The 18,811-nt window shown below is 35.8% G+C and overlaps 1 protein-coding gene across 11 annotated transcripts in view; it reads left to right on the top strand.

The window, feature by feature from the left end:
• Positions 1 to 17,018, top strand: part of zmynd8 (zinc finger, MYND-type containing 8) — a 36,548-nt gene extending 19,530 nt beyond the window's left edge. For all 11 annotated transcript variants that reach the window (XM_048172713.1, XM_048172712.1, XM_048172720.1 and 8 more), the window contains 8 exons: positions 321 to 482; positions 1,149 to 1,709; positions 5,867 to 6,367; positions 7,669 to 7,868; positions 7,965 to 8,045; positions 8,135 to 8,213; positions 8,646 to 8,885; positions 15,347 to 17,018. In XM_048172713.1, coding sequence (XP_048028670.1) covers positions 321 to 482; positions 1,149 to 1,709; positions 5,867 to 6,367; positions 7,669 to 7,868; positions 7,965 to 8,045; positions 8,135 to 8,213; positions 8,646 to 8,885; positions 15,347 to 15,522 — 2,000 coding nt within the window. In that variant the 3' untranslated portion in view covers positions 15,523 to 17,018. The remainder of the gene's footprint in view (positions 1 to 320; positions 483 to 1,148; positions 1,710 to 5,866; positions 6,368 to 7,668; positions 7,869 to 7,964; positions 8,046 to 8,134; positions 8,214 to 8,645; positions 8,886 to 15,346) is intronic.
• Positions 17,019 to 18,811: the final 1,793 nt, after the last annotated feature.

The following is an 18,811-nucleotide window of genomic DNA, read 5'->3' as shown; positions in this document are numbered from 1 at the left end:
TACTAATTATTATCCCTAATCCTGTTTAATATTTTCATGATACATTTTATTCCAGGATACTTTGACAAATAGAAAGTTCAAAAGAACAGCATTTATTTAAAATAGAAATCTTTTGTATTTACTTCACTGACTTTTGTCAAGTGAATGCATTCTTGCTGAATAAAAGTATAAAAAAACTATTTATCTTATTTATACAAGATATACCTAAAAAAAAAAAAAATTGGTAAACTCTCTCAAAATTTTTAATTTTATTTAATTCCACCCATATGCTTTTATATGCTCATAAATGGTCTTAGTGAGAGCCTTATGATTTCTTTCAGATCGTAGTAAGGCAGAGATGGACCTAAAGGAGCTGAGTGAAAGTGTCCAGCAACAACAGCAGCAGGGGGCTCAGCCCTCCCTCACTTCCCCAAAGAGACAAATCAGAAGCCGTTTCCAACTCAACCTGGACAAGACCATAGAGAGCTGCAAAGCACAGCTGGGTGAGTTCAGAAACACAAAAGCCGTTTTCACACTTTAAATTAACGTAAAATTGCAGTGGCAATTGCTTTCAGTTTTATTCACATTGGTGCCATTCACACACCATTAACAACATTCTGCTAACCATTTCATTTAATTAGAATTTTATAAAACAAAAAAAAACAACAACAACAAAAAAACCCTTTTGATTAATTATGCCTATTTATTCCCTGTTAATGAGAATATGGTTTTGCTTAACCCGTTTAATCCCAGATTTTTCCCAGAGATGACATATATGAATTTGTATGGTATTTGTAAGGATATTAAACAATCAATGTCAATTATGTAAAAAAAAATATTGAAAAGTCCATGAAAAATTGGGTTTTAGTGGTGGTAGAACACAGGGAGTCTAGGTCTATGGTGTGAATGCATTTACAAATATGGGGTTCAGTACACCTTTGGGAATATGTAATAGTTTTCAGAATAGAACTTTTAGATTTCTCAAGATATTTAAAAACATTTATAATAAAACTTTTGTCACAAAAAAGGTTAGACAAAGACTTTTCGTTTATTTATTTTTTTAAATAGTCCTGTCCAGTCCTTTATTTTACAAAGCCTTTTTATTTATGAAGAATTATTGATAGTAAATGTGCAAATGTGCCATTGCTTATCTGGTCTTTGTCTCACAGGTATAGATGAAATATCTGAGGATGTGTGTAAAGGTGTAGAGCACAGCGATTCAGAGGAATCTGACAAGTCTGACTCCAGCGACAGTGAATACGGCAGCGACGATGAACAGAAATCCAAGAGTGACCAAGACAAAAACGCAGCTGATGATAAAAATGAGAAAGAGCCACCCAAGAAAAAGTTAAAACCATCTGTTGCTGCTGGTGAGGATAAAGACAGCAGCACAGAGTCTGCTGCTACGGCCAGTACAGCAACCAAGGGAGAAACCAGCCAAAAAAGCACCTCCGACCCTATAGCTAAAGACAAACCAGGTATGGACTCGGAGAAAGAACCTCCTGAGAAACTCAAAACAGCTCAAGCATCCTCAGATTCCAGAGAGAAACCCAAGAGCTCTGAGGAGGCCGGGCAGCCGGCATCTGTGGATGTAGACATGGACTCAGATTCTGAGAGGGAGCTGGTCATTGACCTGGGGGAAGAGCAGGCAGGGAAGGAGAGGAAGAGGACCAGGAAAGATTCAGCCGCTGTCACCGCACTCAAAGAGCCCACAGCCTCCAAATCTGAAGGTCAGATTTCCTTTATGAATCAGTGTCAATAAAGCATAGGGATGCCGACCATTCAATATAGTACGAGGAGCAGGGTTGAAGACCTCTGGTCTAGGGTATACACAAGCACCTAGTTTTAAAGAGATTTTGCCTATGCCCAACCTGAATATGAGAGACCACACATATATCAATGGCCGTTCGTGGAAGACTTTAAAGGGGTCATGAACTGCATTGTTTTATAATGTTTCCTGAGGTCCACTTATAACGTTAGTGTGATTTTTACATCAAAAATGGTCATAATTTAGAAATAAAAGGAATTTTTCCTCCCCTGATTTTAGCCCTCTTATTTGAAAGCTCTGTTTTAAGGGGCATGTCTACTGTGAGACTGCTGTGATTGCCTAACATCGTTGTATATGAAATAGCTAAGTATTACATGTGGAACAGTGAAACTCTCTCAAAAACAAGTTTTGAAAGCTCTCAAGGTTAACTAATCATTAAAAGTGTTGATTATAGTATTACATTTAGATGTATGGCATTATATTTAAATCATGGCATGAAAGGTTGCAGTAATGAGCATTTTAGCTGATCACAGACATGTTATTAAGCGTATGAAAGCAGTGATCTCGTCATTTTAACTCGACTTCTGCACACTAACGAATGCTTTCATCATAACTAGGCTAACAGTGCAAACACAATGTAAATAAGAGATTCGTTTATTATAACAGGAGTTTTGGTGAGAGTCCAGAACTCAGGCACTGATAAACAGTGATAAACTTCTCCAGCGATTGTAAAGGGAACGTTCTTTCTATATATAATTTAATCACAGTTTAAATAAGTTTATTTTCATCCTACTAAAAGAAACAGTGTGAAGTCACTGGTTTGATTTACTCTACTTGATTTACATGAATCATTACATATCAGAAATCACTGGTCACAGATCAGGCATTAGAATTAACATGGTTACTTACATGTTGTCACATTACTGTCGAGTCCATATCGTAAAAGTCTGTTTGCAAAGCCTGCGTCGAAATTGTGGCTGATTTACCAAAGAATCCACAGTGAAATGTACCGAATACAAATAAATAAAGCTCAACTGAGACTTTCACATTGTTGAAAATAAATAACCACATTAGGATTCTTTTGAAGATAATGTTATTTTTAGCCCAGTGAGTGATCCTGTGCTCTTCTCTCCTCGTCACCTCACTAACACGCCGGTGGTGGGGCCAGAGTTGCAATGATGAAGTAGGCAGTGATTTTCTTTTGCAAAGGCGGTCTTTTGTCGCACTATTACTTAATAAAGAGACACATTCCACAACGAGTTGTTATCTGGGCTTGGTTACAAGTGCTATCTATCTAGTCCGGTGGCTGACGATTCTGTGATTTCAGTCAAATGCAGGCAATTTTCGCTATGTATAAAACATACAATACGCTTCAAATGATTACACATATATGTAAATGTTCATGTGCAATTTTTTACCTAGGAAGCTTGTATTTACGATAGTTCCAATAGCACGTGAAGGCAGAATTAATTAACATTAATTAGAATTTTGCATGCACAAATTCTAGAAAAAAGATTTTCTGCTTAGGTAAGGCTTATTTACCATTATTTCTTGGCAGATATGTGAAGCTGTTGTCGATTTGAAATTTGTGGAACGGTTTTCACTTTTAGATAGTTGCTTAGATGCTTGTAAAGTTCAGTGTGTGTGTTTTGCTACTGAGTGTGTCTGTGGTGCTGAATTCAGCTGTTAATGCAACAGTCTTTCTTGGGCTTGCTTATTTATTTATTTATTTACATACATACGGTTTTGCATGTAGTCCTCATACATGCCTTTTATGATGGAAATAAAGGGCACTTCAAATGTGGTCACCCTAGGGCACTACACTGTGTTAAAGGTGCCATCGAACGTTTTTTTACAATATGTAATATAAGTCTAAGGTGTCCCCTGAATGTGTCTGTGAAGTTTCAGCTCAAAATACCCCATAGATTTTTTTTTAAATTAATTTTTTTAACTGCCTATTTTGAGGCATAATTAGAAATGCTCTGATTCATGCTGCAGCCCCTTTAAATTCTCGTGCTCTCCGCCCACGGAGCTCGCGCTTGCCTTAAACAGCATAAACAAAGTTCACACAGCTAATATAACCCTCAAAAAGTGTTCGTCATGCATGCTGCATGCATACATCAGATTATGTGAGTATTGTATTTATTTGGATGTTTACATTTGATTCTGAATGAGTTTGATAGTGCTCCGTGGCTAACGGCTAATGCTACACTGTTGGAGAGATTTATAAAGAATGAAGTTGTGTTTATGAATTATACAGACTGCAAGTGTTTAAAAATGAAAATAGCGATGGCTCTCTTGTCGCAGTGAATACAGTAAGAAACAATGGTAACGTTAACCACATTTAACAGTACATTAGCAACATGCTAACGAAACATTTAGAAAGACAGTTTACAAATATCACTAAAAATATCATGATATCATGGATCATGTCAGTTATTATCGCTCCATCTGCCATTTTTCGCTGTTCTTGCTTGCTTACCTAGTCTGATGATTCAGCTGTGCACAGATCCAGACATTAATACAGGCTTGTGTAATGATGTGAACATGGGCTGGCATATGCAAATATTGGGGGCGTACACCCCGACTGTTACGTAACAGTCGGTGTTATGTTGAGATTCGCCTGTTCTTCGGAGGTGTTTTAAACAAATGAGATTTATATAAGAAGGAGGAAACAATGGTGTTTGAGACTCACTGTATGTCATTTCCATGTACTGAACTCTTGTTATTCAACTATGCCAAAGTAAATTAATTTTTTAACTCTAGGGCACCTTTAATTTGGGCCTGGTTACAATAAAAGCTATTTTTGGACTAACAAGGAAGTTTTCGGTTCTGAAACTTACAGGATATTCTTATAGTATGATGACCCTCTTATATGTCAAAAGCTCAAGGAAAATTTTATTTCTCAGTTCATGACTCCTTTAAAGTCGGCATGATGTCTTTTCTACTCTCTTGTGATGTATATTCAAGTGAAAAGGCTTCTCGAAGAAGAAGAGATCATATTGAGATCACACAACCTGCTGAATACTATTTGTTTTATCCCGCAATATTATCAGACACTTTTAACGTTACTCACAAAATAAATAAATAAATAGGCCTAAATAAAATGTCGTCGGTGACGGTAAGAGAAAACTTTTGAACTTGCATAATGCCGTTCTGTTGCCGTGTTGAAGATATGTCATATTTGTCTATTTATTACAAGTCTTTCTTGAAAACGTGATTTTGATTTATCAGGCGCAGCATTTAGCGGTGGCGACGAAGTATCAGATTGCACGCTCGTATCATATCACGGACACGCGCTTTCGTTTCAAACAAACGCAACTGACGCCATCTTGCGTCAAAGTTACCGACTGTAAAAATCTCTGATCTTCAGTGTTATTGATAGCCTATGTCTTTAATATTGTTTTAGTGTTCGTCTGGTTGCTAAGCCGATTGTGTTGTACGTTGTAGTAGACGTTTTCGTTGCCTATGTAAAATATTAAACAGGTAAGAATGTAAAATAATTGCAGCTCAAATCAATATTTCATGTCCATATAGACTTTGTATTTATTTGCTGAGTACCCGTGTGATAATGTACAGTACCTTAGATGTCAAGTGTAAGATGACTGCCATATTTATCATCACAAAAAAACAAAATCTGAGTAAACTTTTAACATTTAGCTATCCACTGTAAAAGTTGGGATAACCAGCTTAACTGGACAAAACTGAAACTAATAAACAAATATTCTTTAAAAATTCTGTTTAACAAAGAATAAATGATTTAGTTATTTATTACCAGTTTATATTGTCACCCTGGTTAGGATACAAGGTAGATTAAATTCAGGGTTCTCATACCAGTGTTATTTTAAAATCACTGACACTATATTACAGTTTTTATTAATATTTTGAAATAGTTTTGTTTTAATATTTTTTTTTATTTTCAAGTCATAGTAATGTTATTGTTTTTTTTTGTTTTGTTTTTTTATTAGTTTTTTAAAAATATTAATATTTTGATATATTTTATCTTAGAAATATTGCATTGGCAACAATCTGGAGAGAGAAATATATATATATATATATATATATATATATATATATATATATATATATAATATAAATGATGTTTTTCTTTGACTGCAGGTAAAGCCACTCCAATTTCAAGCACTCTCACCCAGCCTCAGAACTCAGCGGTCCTTTCCTCCTCCCCAAATATTAAAGACCCATCCCAGTCCCCAATGTCTGTCCCGCTTAACATAATACCCCTCACAGCAGCCCAGACCAGCACCACTCTGACCTCCACCCTCCCCATTACCACTCCCTCCACCACCAACAGTTCTTCACCCATCTCCACCAGCACAGTAAAGAAACAGCGGCCCTTACTGCCCAGAGAGACCGTACCTGTGGTGCAGCGGGCCGTCGTGTGGAACCCCACTACCAAGTTTCAGACGTCCTCTCAAAAGTGGCACATGCAGAAGGTGCATAGGCAGCAGCAGGGCCAAGTGCAACCGGCCACTCAGGCTCAGGTGTTAACGCAGGTGCAGCACAGCCAACAGCCACAGCAGCAAGCACAGGTCTCCTCATCCTCGACGGGACAGCAGCCTTCATCCAGCACCAGATACCAAACACGACAGGCTGTGAAAGGTATTGTTCAAAGATTCAGTGGAGAATAACATCAGTACAGTCAAACCAATATGACCTTGAACATCAGTGTATATATATATATATATATATATATATATATATATATATATATACACTACTGTTCAAAAGTTTTAAATCGGTAAGAAATTTTTTAAGTCTCTTTTGTAACATTACAATTCAAAAGTTTGGGGTCAGTAAGAATTTTTTTTTTTTTTTTTAAGAAATTGATACTTTTATTCAACAAGGATGCATTAAATTGATCAAATTTGACAGTAAATACATTTATAATCTTACAAAAGCTTTCTATTTTAGATAAATGCAGTTCTTTGGAACTTTCAGTTCATCAAATAATCCTGAAAATGTTTTTTACACAAGTGTTTTCAAAATTGATAGTAATAAATGTTTCTTGAGCAGCAAATCAGCATATTAGAATGATTTCTGAAGGATCATGTGACACTGAAGACTGGAGTAACGATGCTGAAAATTCAGCTTTGCCAACACAGGAATAAATGACATTTTAAAATATATTCAAATAGAAAACGGTTATTTTAAATTGTAAAAAATATTTCACAATATTACTGTTTTTACTGTATTTTGGATCAAATAAATACAGCCTTGGTGAGCAGAAGAGACTTCTTTTAAAATCATTAAAAAATCTTACCGATCTAAAACTTTTGAACAGTAGTGTATATTTAAAATGACTCTTTTCTATTTTAATATATTTCAAAATGTTATTCCTGTGAAGGCAAAGCTGAATTTTTTAGCATCCATTACTCCCATCTTCATCACCAATGTTGAAAACAGTTGTGCTTCTTAATATATTTGTGGAAACCATGAACATTAAAACATTACATAAGTACATTAACTTTTATTCTGCAAAAAAAAGTCAAAAGTGACAGTAAGACATTTATAATGTTACAAAAGATTTCTGTTCCAATTAAATGCTGTTCATTTAACTTTCTATTCTGCATGTTTTACTGTATTTTTGATCAAATAAATTCATCCTTGGTGAGCAAAAGAGACTTCTTTCAAAAACACACACAAAAAAACTTTCCAACAGCAACACCAGCATCTTCTCTCTTGCCTCCCATGAGCCCATTGAGTTTTAACAGACCCCCTAAAGCGTGCCATGGGTTTGGTGGGGGGTAATGAAAAACGAATGGGGAAAAGTCATGTGAGAGAAGCAGTGTCTCGTTATGATTGGCTATTGCTCTGTTCATGTGAAATGTTCATCCAAATAATTATATGTATAATCTCATTATTATGAAAAGTGTTACATTTGTTGTCGTGTTTAAATCCAGCTGTGCAGCAGAAAGACTCCCCACACACCACCTCCACCTCTGCAGTCACCCTGGTGACCAGCACACCGGTATCAGCCACCGTGATGGCAGGAGCCACCGTCAGCTCTTCCTCTTCATCATCAACTTCCACAACCGGAGACTTCCAGATCCCCACCACATCTGCAGATGTAGCAGCAGACATAGCCAAGTACACTAACAAAGTGAGATTGCTGATAGAAATGGTCCATAATTTAATTGGTCCATAAATGTAATTACGTATGTGTTTAACTAACTGATTGTTTTTAAACTATTAACAGATCATGGATGCAATTAAAGGGACGATGACTGAGATATATAATGACCTTTCCAAGAGTACGTCGGGAAACACAATAGCTGAGGTTTGTATTTAGTGAAGAGCAAAGCACTATTGGTGAATTATTTAACAAATTAAGAATATGAATAAAACTGCCTTTCTACCCTGTTACAGATTAGACGGTTGCGAATTGAAATTGAAAAACTGCAGTGGCTACATCAACAAGAGTTATCGGAGATGAAGCACAATTTAGGTATTTAATTTTCTCGTATACTCTTACACATAAAGGTTCTTTATTGGCATCTATGGTTCAGTGAAGAACCTCTACCACCCATGGAATCTTTCCATTCCACAAAATTCCTTTTATAGTGGAAATAGTGGATTTTTTTTAAAACGTTCTTCACACTAAGACTTTTTTTTTTTCTAAGAACTGTTCACTGAAAGGTTCTTTGAGAAAACAAAATTGGTTCTTTATATGGCATTGCTGTTTTTTTTTTTTTTTTAAATGTAATAATAATAGTTTATTTAACTTAGGGGTGGACCAATAATCTGATAATCTGACCTATACTGATAAACTGATAATTATTTTCATGACATGGCCTCAAATGTATAAATTGCTTGTATGTCTTCCTAGCGATAAATTAAAAAAAAATCTGTGATATTGATATGGTATCAATGTACACAGAGCTAACCATGGCAGAGATGAGGCAGAGTCTTGAGCAGGAGCGAGAGCGAATTGTGACGGAGGTCAAGAAGCAGATGGAGGTGGAGAAACAGCAGGCCGTGGATGAAACAAAAAAGAAGCAGTGGTGTGCAAACTGCAGAAAGGAGGCAATTTTCTACTGTTGCTGGAACACCAGCTACTGCGACTATCCCTGCCAACAAGCACACTGGCCTGAGCACATGAAGTCATGCACACAGTCTGGTAAGACAAAATGAGGCTCAGAATCCAACAGAACTTTCATTGGTAATACAAATAAGAAATACAATGCTTTTATTTGTTATATATGTCTTTTTTATTATCATTACTTATTGAACTTAACAAATACTACAAAATCATCATAATTCACTAGTGTAAATGTTTATTTTTGTTATATATTGTAAATGACCTGATAAATATAAACTATCATTCAAAAGTAATATTTTTAAATGTTTTAAAAGAAGTCTCTAATGCTTACCAAGTCTGCATTTATTTGATTAAAAAAACAGTAATATTGTGAAATATTATTTCAATTTAAAATGACTGGTTTTTTTTATTATTTTAACTAGGGCTGTCAAAATTAACGTGTTAATTTTGTGATTTTTTATTTATTTTTTTTTTTTTCATTTTAACGCATTAAACATATTTAGCGTGGTTAAAGGGATAGTTCACCCAAAAATGAAAATTTGATGTTTATCTGCTTACCCCCAGGGCATCCAAGATGTAGGTGACTTTGTTTCTTCAGTAGAACACAAATGATGATTTTTTTAACCGTTGCCGTCTGTCTCAAATAATGCTAGTGGATGGGAACTTCCTATAAGAGTAAATAAAACTTGCATAGACAAGCAAATTAAACGTGCAGCTGTGACGACACATTGATGTCCTAAGACACAAAACGAGGTCTGATCGCGCTCTGACAATGGCAGTGATGCCTCGCGCATATACTTCAATGAGTGTGGGAACTGCCGTTGTCAGAGCGCGATCAGACCTCACTAACCGAATGCTGAATGCATTTGGACATAGTGGTGTATTAGAGTTAAAAAATGATATAAATACTGTTCGGTTTATCACACAAACCGATCGTTTCGTGTCTTAGGACATCAATGTGTCGTCACGAGCCGCAGGGCTTAATTTGGACTTGTCTATGCAAGTTTTATTTACTCTTATAGTAGAAGTTCCCATCCACTCACATTATTTGACTGACAGACGGCAACGGTTGGAATTAAAAATCACCATTTGTGTTCTACTGAAGAAACAAAGACACCTACATCTTGGATGTGCTGGGAGTAAGCAGATAAACATCAAATTTTCATTTTTGGGTGAACTATCCCTTTAACACAGCATCCGTTTTTTCCTGGCATCCTATAGCTAGTGTTACATTAGCTATATGATTATAAGTGCGATAAGATGCAAAAGAGAACTCAAAGATATACTGGTGTACAGGAGGGGACGTGTTCGGTTCACTTAGTGGGAACACGATAATATGTTGTGGCCGTGAATGTGAAGTCGTGGCCTTGATTGTGTGTAAACGAACCTGCGTGACCATGGCAACCTGGGATTATCAGAAATGTATATTAAGAATGACAAAAAAGTGCAGAATTAAGAAATGATTATATTAACCTACTATTAAAGCCTATTATAAGTATTTCCTGTGATGCTGGCTATAGACAGCATTAAAGTTTGTTATTATCAAAAAACAGTTAAAAGAATAAGAACTCAAAATAATAGGCCTATAAGAAAACATTTTTATATATCCCATCCCACCGTTTTTTTTTTTAAACTCTATTCACCAATCGTTTCTTTTTTAATATTAAATATTTTTAAATTATTTTTTTATTCATTGTGTATTTGCTTTATTTTTTTCCCTTCATTATATGTATCTCTTTACTTAATTAATGTTCTGTATGTTATGTTACTTGTGTTTGTAAATACTGTAAATGCCCGATCATATGACAATAAAGTTTTGACTTTATGACTGTATTTCTTTAGGCTTATGATACGCCAGTATGTGACGATAAATGAGCGCCTGATTTCATTTACAAATGTAGTATAGGCTCGTGCCAGCATTCAAATTAAGTTGGAATAATTGTTATTAGCCTAATAATAGGCTAAAAGAATATTTAAGCTACAAAAAAAGGGGAAAAAATATTAATCTCTTCCCAAAGTCTTTTAAATCCATTCACTGATATGTAGACTCTTATTTTTCTTATTTAATATTTGTGTAGGCTATTTTATTTTCCACTTGATCTCATTATCTCTTTACACAATTACTGTTCTGCATAGGCTAAAGACCTGCTTTCATAGCCTATGTTTTGTAAATACTGTAAATGCCTGACAGTCATGTCAATAAAGCTTTGATTCTATATGCTCAACGTCTATAGGCGCACTTACAGAAATTTTACAGGAAGTTCAATTAACAGGGAATTCGTATGCTATATATATAATAATAATAATAATCATATGCTATATATTCTATTTCATTTCATTTTGCCTACTAATTAATAGGCTATAGGGGTTTTTTATAATAATAATAATAATAATAAAAATATTTAATAAAAAACACATGATCAGTGAATGGATTTAAAAGGCTGTGGAAAAAGATGGATACAATTTTTTTTTTTTTCTTGTAGGTCTATATTATTTTATGTTCTTACATAATCTTTTAACATTTATTGATAACAAACTTCATTTGAATGCTGTCTATATAGGAAACATGGTGCACAATATAATATAATATGCTTAGTAGTATAGTTAATATAATCATTTCTTAATTCTGCACTTCTTGTCATCCTTAATTCAAAATAAAATATTAATTTATTAATAATATATCACAATAATATCTGATAATCCCAGGTTGCTATGGTCACGCAGGTTTGTTTATGCATTAGATGTAGTTCCTTCAACATAAGAAATCATGGGCACAAGAAAACTGTCCTTCCTGCAACATAGGATCTTGAGGGGGACTTAAGGTTGTCGTTACCTCGACAAAATGTTCTCTTAGCCACGACAAAACTAATGCTAGTCACATAAAAAAGAAAACAGAAAGTCACATAAACCATGCGAAAAGCGATCAGCGCAGTCAGACTGAAATGGATTTCCAGAAAAGCGATTTAAATAGGATTTCAAACCACATATGAATGTAGCTCGACACTGATTTGTAAACACCGTTCACACTTGCTAAATCTGATTGGATTTCAATCAGATATGCACAAAAATTAGATTTGTACTGACAGTCTGAAGATAGCCTAGGTGACCTGAACATTACATGTCCCCTCCTGGTAACCATACTTCCGATGTCTGTGAAACGAGCACACAGAAAGCCGCTCCAGACAGCGTGCCAGTATTGAGTTCTCTTTCACATATGAACAGACAGAAACACAAAATTTTGTTGTAATGCCCTTTATTGGCAGCTATCATCATCAGCACAATGAGTTATAAAGTCTTAAGTGACCATAAAGAGCTGTGAGAACATCAGAAGCGTGTTAGATCCACGTCATGTGCGTCAGGTCTTAAAGTGACAGCAGCCAAGTGAATTAAAGGTGCTCTATGTAAGTTTTTGACTGTTCTAAAGCATAAAAATACCATAATATATTTGCAGATATTTATTAAACATGCTGAGTTCACATACTCGTTTCTCTGAAAACCATTGCTACAGCAAGTTATTTTACTTTGAAATTTGCATTCCGTGTCGGAATTTCTGTTTTTGTTTCGGTCTGTGCAAGACCGCATGTTGCCAATTTACCAAATAGTATTTCTCCACCCCGGGTTGCCAGTCGGCGGAAAACACATGCAGCGAATTGCAGCCATAGAAGCCAGCGAACAAACTGGGTCAGAGATTGCAGATTCTACACGACCTAAAAAGCTTATTAAATGCGATATCAACTCATCATAAAGCAATAAATCAACTTATTATCTTACAGTGTGAAAGTCTCCTCACTTTCTAAAGTCAATTGAGCTCGCTCCTGTTTCGTGTCTTCAAACTGGCAACCTGCGAGAGCGTCAAGTCTGAGGAGGAGGGGGCGGGGTGAACAATATTTTGAATTTTGACTGCAGTACCCATTTCAACCACTAGCAGTCATTCTTACATAGAGCACCTTTAAAGGGATAGTTAACCCTAAAATGAAAATTAAGTCATCATTTACTGACCCTGGTGTTGTTCTAATGCCGAATGCCCTTCTTTCTTTTATGGACCACAAGAGGAGAATTTAAAAAAAAAAAAAAACACACTCATCCATATAATGGCAATGAATAGCAAGTCGCAAAAATATCACAGAATGATCCCATGCAACACGTGCCATATATTCCAAGTGGGGGTATACAATGGGGTTTAGTTTCAAAAAAAAAAAAAAAAAATGTAATGTAATGTATTATTCAACAAAATTCTTGACCTTTGCCATTGGTCTTCTCTGCACAGCTGTACGACTTGGGCATTTGACTCTATTAGCGCCGTTCACTCCATCTAACCCAGAAAAAGCACATAAGTTTTTTATTTTTTTTTCCCGAATTTTTTGATGAATAGAAAGTTAAAAATAACAGCATTTATTTGAAATAAAAATGTATTGTGATGATGTCTTTACTGTTACTTTTGATCAATTTAAAGGTGCAAAATGTAAGATTTCTGTCCGCTAGAGGTCTGTTCAAAACAAAGGCGTAGCATGATGACGCCAAGTTTGAGCGCGGAATCTTGGGACATGTGGTCGAAACATTGGCACAGCCGGTGGAAACAATCGGGATAGGACTCAGGAAGAAATCATGTTCATGGATGCAATTATTAACGTTACTGTAGTATGAAGCAGAGCAGGACCGAGTGTTGTGGGAGCTGAACGAGGCCGCTGGAGCGATTGCGCAACACGCTGCGAGAACTTTTATTATGCCACAGTTACCGACGCTGCTTTCGCTTTTTCGGTCATGAGTATGAGCAAAAATACTCATTGGTATGAGGTAATGCAGCGCTGTTTATCATATTAGATACATTTGAGTGTGTTGAAAATGATGTTATAGCGTTACTCTGTGCGTTCGCTAGGCGGCTGCTGTGAGACACTGTTGCACACTGCAGTAAGATAGATCGATTTTAGAATATCATATTAAATGCTGGATGGCTTGTGTTGATAAATGGCAGGTAATTAATTTTAAAACGCATGATGGAGAAAATTCTGTATTACTGTTACTAAAAATAAAGCTGCATATGATTATGCTATGTTAGCTACTTCACAAAATAGTGTTTTTCTCTGAGGCATAGTAAAGCATGGTACTCACAAAAAAATCAAGAAAATTAGATTTAAAGGTGCCCTAGAATCAAAATTTGAATTTACCTCGGCATAGTTAAATAACAAGAGTTCAGTACATGGAAAAGACATACATTGAGTTTCAAACCCCATTGCTTCCTCCTTCTTATGTAAATCTCATTTGTTTAAAAGACTTCCGGAAAACATGCGGATCTCAACATAACACCGACTGTTACGTAACAGTCGGGATCATTAATATGTATGACCCCAATATTTGCATATATGCCAGCCCATGTTCAAGGCATTAGACAAGGAAAGGCAGTATTAACATCTGGATCTGTGCACAGACAAGGTAAGCCAGCAAGAACAACAGCGAAAAATGGCAGATGGAGCAGTAATAACTGACATGATCATGATAGCATGATATTTTTAGTGATATTTGTAAATTGTCTTTCTAAATGTTTCGTTAGCATGTTGCTAATGTACTGTTAAATGTGGTTAAAGTTACCATCGTTTCTTACTGTATTCACAGAGACAAGAGCGTCGCTATTTTCATTTTTAAACGTGCAGTCTGTATAATTCATAAATACAACTTCATTCTTTATAAATCTCTCCAACAGTGTAGCATTAGCCGTTAGCCACAGAGCATAGCCTCAAACTCATACAGAATGAAACGCAAACATCAAAATAAATACTTTACTCACATAATTCGAAGCATGCATACAGCATGCATGACGAACATCTTGTAAAGATCCATTTAAGGGTTATATTAGCTGTGTGAACTTTGTAAATACACTGTAATATAGTCGAGAGCTTGTGTGGCAGGGAGCAGGCGAATTAAAGGGGCGGCGCGCTGCCAAAATCAGTGTATAGTTAATGATGCCCCAAAATAGGCAGTTAAAAAAAATAATTTAAAAAAATCTATGGGGTATTTTGAGCTGAAACTTCACAGACACATTCAGGGGACACCTTAGACTTATATTACATCTTGTGAAAAAGCATTCTTGGGCACCTTTAAACAATAAGACTAAACGTGTTGAGCTATATAACAATAATTAGTTTTCTGTCTATAAATGTAACCAAACAGTTGTTTCCTTGTCTATTAAAACATGTAATATATTAAAGCGTCTTTGGTGTTTCCATGGTTTCTTCAAAATAAACCGGAAACCGAGGGGTAACGCGGGTATGACGCAATTGACAGGCGACTCCTCACACGTTCCGGAGCCTTGGTTAAAATAGCAATTTTCTCAAGATTTACAAATAGTTGGAAACATTTGGGATGTTGTAAGTACTCAACTGAACAAAATATATAACACTGGCCTAGTGGTTTTTGGATATTTTACTGCAAAAATCTTACATATTGCACCTTTAAAGCATCTATATATATTATCCATATGGATAAAATGACTTGTCTTATTATTAAGTATTAATAAGTATATGAAATGACTTTGTGAATTCCAGCAACATCATCACAGCAAGAACAAGAGTCAGAAGGCAGTACAGACGTTACTCCCAAAGCTCCTGGGCAGCCGAACAATGGACCCAACTCCCCTAGAGAGACTGTATCTGCTACACCTGCAGACAAAGACAGTGAAGCGGATAAAGCTAAGGACAATGTCACTGTCACTATGTCCTAGCTCACATGTACAAAACATACACTACAACAGCACTTACGTTTGTACAGCTGTACATAGATGTTGTCAAATTCTTCACTACAAAAATTCTTTTAACTAACGTTTGTCTTGCCTGATTGTGCTTTTGTGTTTTTTTTTTTTCTGTTATGAATATGTCTGAATGTTCCAAAACTAAGACACAAACAAAGACCATCCAAACATTTCCTGCTGTAGGATTGAGAGGGTTGTCCAATTCTCTGTTGAGTTCGATTGTAAACAGAATTTATTTCTTTTTCTTTCAAATCTTGTGGGTATGTTGGCTCTGATAACTTTTGAGTTCCTGTTTTTTAATGTTGCCAAATTTATATTTATAGTATTTCAGAATACCTGATTTTCAGGTATAATCTTGAAAGAATGAGTCACATCATTCACTTTAAAAATGGTTACAGTTTTTTTTTTTTTTTTTTTTTTTCCAAAAAAATAGTACAGAATGTGGTTTTTAATTTTTTATTTTTTATTTTTAATATTTTTAAGAAGAGTACTGTGCTGTATTTATTGGAATATCTTATTTATGCTAACTTATCAAAAGAACATTTGGTTATATAGAACCTAAGAGGCTACATTATATCTTGTCCATACATCGCTATGACAAGTTTAAACACTGTTTCACAAATTATGACTACTTTATCTTGTTCGATTTTGTGTCTCCATGGAAAGGAGAAGGTTGAAACATGTTGTAAAACTGTATTATCACTAGGTAAGAGTGAGCATTATAAATGTGAGGCTCTGTTTATTTGGTTTCCTGTAATATATCTTAAATGCCTTCAATTTTTTGTTTTGCCAGTTCACCTGTCCTGTTGATGTTATTTTGTGACATCTGTAGGATCTCATGGGCTCTCTTTTTATTTACGTTTATCTTTAACAGTTGAAAGGTACGTTTACGTTCAACAGTTGCAAGGTAGTGTTTGACCATTGATGACAGATTTTGTCATGCCTATATTGTTGGTGTCAAATAATTATTTGCCTTTAAGATTATAATTACTTTTAGACAAGTAATTTATGCATCCTCCTTGATCTTTCAAAAATACCTAATTTGTGTTTAAACATTGTAAAAATTTTATTATTGGTTTTATTTCAATTAGGTTTTAATATCCATGTTAACAGGACTGTAATTTCACACCATAACAGGTGATTAAAAACAGTACGTGTTTAACACTTTTTGTTAGTTATAATTTTGCATATAGCATTCATTTTGGTGCTGTATTCTCAGTGTTTTAAGAAAAAATTCTTATGAACTCATAAGATACTGTATCTATGAACCACAAACAGAAACATTCCTCCATGTTATGCTATTAAAAGTGCATAAATATGTTATTCCAAAACATGTACAGAAAAGGAGAGCGGTCAAGAAGAACATATAGATGTTTACATATTGTATATAAATAAAGATCTGGTGGTCTAAATTGTAATTAATAGTTTTTGTATGGTGCAAGTGAATTAAAGAGAACACCTGATGTAAATGTTTCGCATTGGAGTCATACTTTGATGGGTGATTGACATTAACAGTAGAAAAAATTGGGACCTCACACCTTATTTGGACCATCAAAAATATTTTTATATGATAGTATTACAAAAATCTGTGTAAAGTTGTATGCTGCATACACACTGTCAACCCAAAGAAGTCGCTGTTTGGATTTAAATAGGCAAATGCTTAATAGTCTATGATTGGATCATTATTGCAGTGATTATTATGTTTCTAGCATGGTATACAGTGGGTACAGAAAGTATTCAGACTTTAAATTTTTCACTCTTTGTTATACTGCAGCCATTTGCTAAAATCATTTAAGTTCATTTTTTCCTCATTAATGTATACACAGCACCCCATATTGACAGAAAAACACAGAATTGTTGACATTTTTGCAGATTTATTAAAAAAGAAAAACTGAAATATCACATGGTCCTAAGTATTCAGACCCTTTGCTGTGACACTCATATATTTAACTCAGGTGCTGTCCATTTCTTCTGATCATCCTTGAGATGTTTCTACACCTTCATTTGAGTCCAGCTGTATTTGATTATACTGATTGGACTTGATTAGGAAAGCCACACACCTGTCTATATAAGACCTTACAGCTCACAGTGCATGTCAGAGCAAATGAGAATCATGAGGTCAAAGGAACTGCCTGAAGAGCTCAGAGACAGAATTGTGGCAAGACACAGATCTGGCCAAGGTTACAAAAAAAATTCTGCTGCACTTAAGGTTCCTAAGAGCACAGTGGCCTCCATAATCCTTAAATGGAAGACGTTTGGGACGACCAGAACCCTTCCTAGAGCTGGCTGTCCGGCCAAACTGAGCTATCGGGGGAGAAGAGCCTTGGTGAGAGAGGTAAAGAAGAACCCAAAGATCACTGTGGCTGAGCTCCAGAGATGTAGTCAGGAGATGGGAGAAAGTTGTAGAAAGTCAACCATCACTGCAGCCCTCCACCAGTCGGGCTTTATGGCAGAGTGGCCCGACGGAAGCCTCTCCTCAGTGCAAGACACATGAAAGCATGGAGTTTACTAAAAAACACCTGAAGGACTCCAAGATGGTGAGAAATAAGATTCTCTGGTCTGATGAGACCAAGATAGAACTTTTTGGCCTTAATTCTAAGCGGTATGTGTGGAGAAAACCAGGCACTGCTCATCACCTGTCCAATACAGTCCCAACAGTGAAGCATGGTGGTGGTGGCATCATGCTGTGGGGGTGTTTTTCAGCTGCAGGGACAGGACGACTGGTTGCAATTGAGGGAAAGATGAATGCGGCCAAGTACAGGGATATCCTGGACGAAAACCTTCTCCAGAGTGCTCAGGACCTCAGACTGGGCCGAAGGTTTACCTTCCAACAAGACAATGACCCTAAGCACACAGCTAAAATAACGAAGGAGTGGCTTCACAACAACTCTGTGACTGTTCTTGAATGGCCCAGCCAGAGCCCTGACTTAAACCCAATTGAGCATCTCTGGAGAGACCTAAAAATGGCTGTCCACCAACGTTTACCATCCAACCTGACAGAACTGGAGAGGATCTGCAAGGAGGAATGGCAGAGGATCCCCAAATCCAGGTGTGAAAAACTTGTTGCATCTTTCCCAAAAAGACTCATGGCTGTATTAGTTAAAAAGGGTGCTTCTACTAAATACTGAAAAACTGAGTTAGAAGGGTCTGAATACTTAGGACCATGTGATATTTCAGTTTTTCTTTTTTAATAAATCTGCAAAAATGTCAACAATTCTGTGTTTTTCTGTCAATATGGGGTGCTGTGTGTACATTAATGAGG

This window comes from Megalobrama amblycephala, linkage group LG21 (genome assembly GCF_018812025.1).
Source record: "Megalobrama amblycephala isolate DHTTF-2021 linkage group LG21, ASM1881202v1, whole genome shotgun sequence".
Classification (NCBI taxonomy): Eukaryota; Metazoa; Chordata; class Actinopteri; order Cypriniformes; family Xenocyprididae; genus Megalobrama; species Megalobrama amblycephala.
The sequence above is the reverse complement of the archived record's forward strand: the minus strand, read 5'-3'. Positions and strand labels throughout refer to the sequence as shown.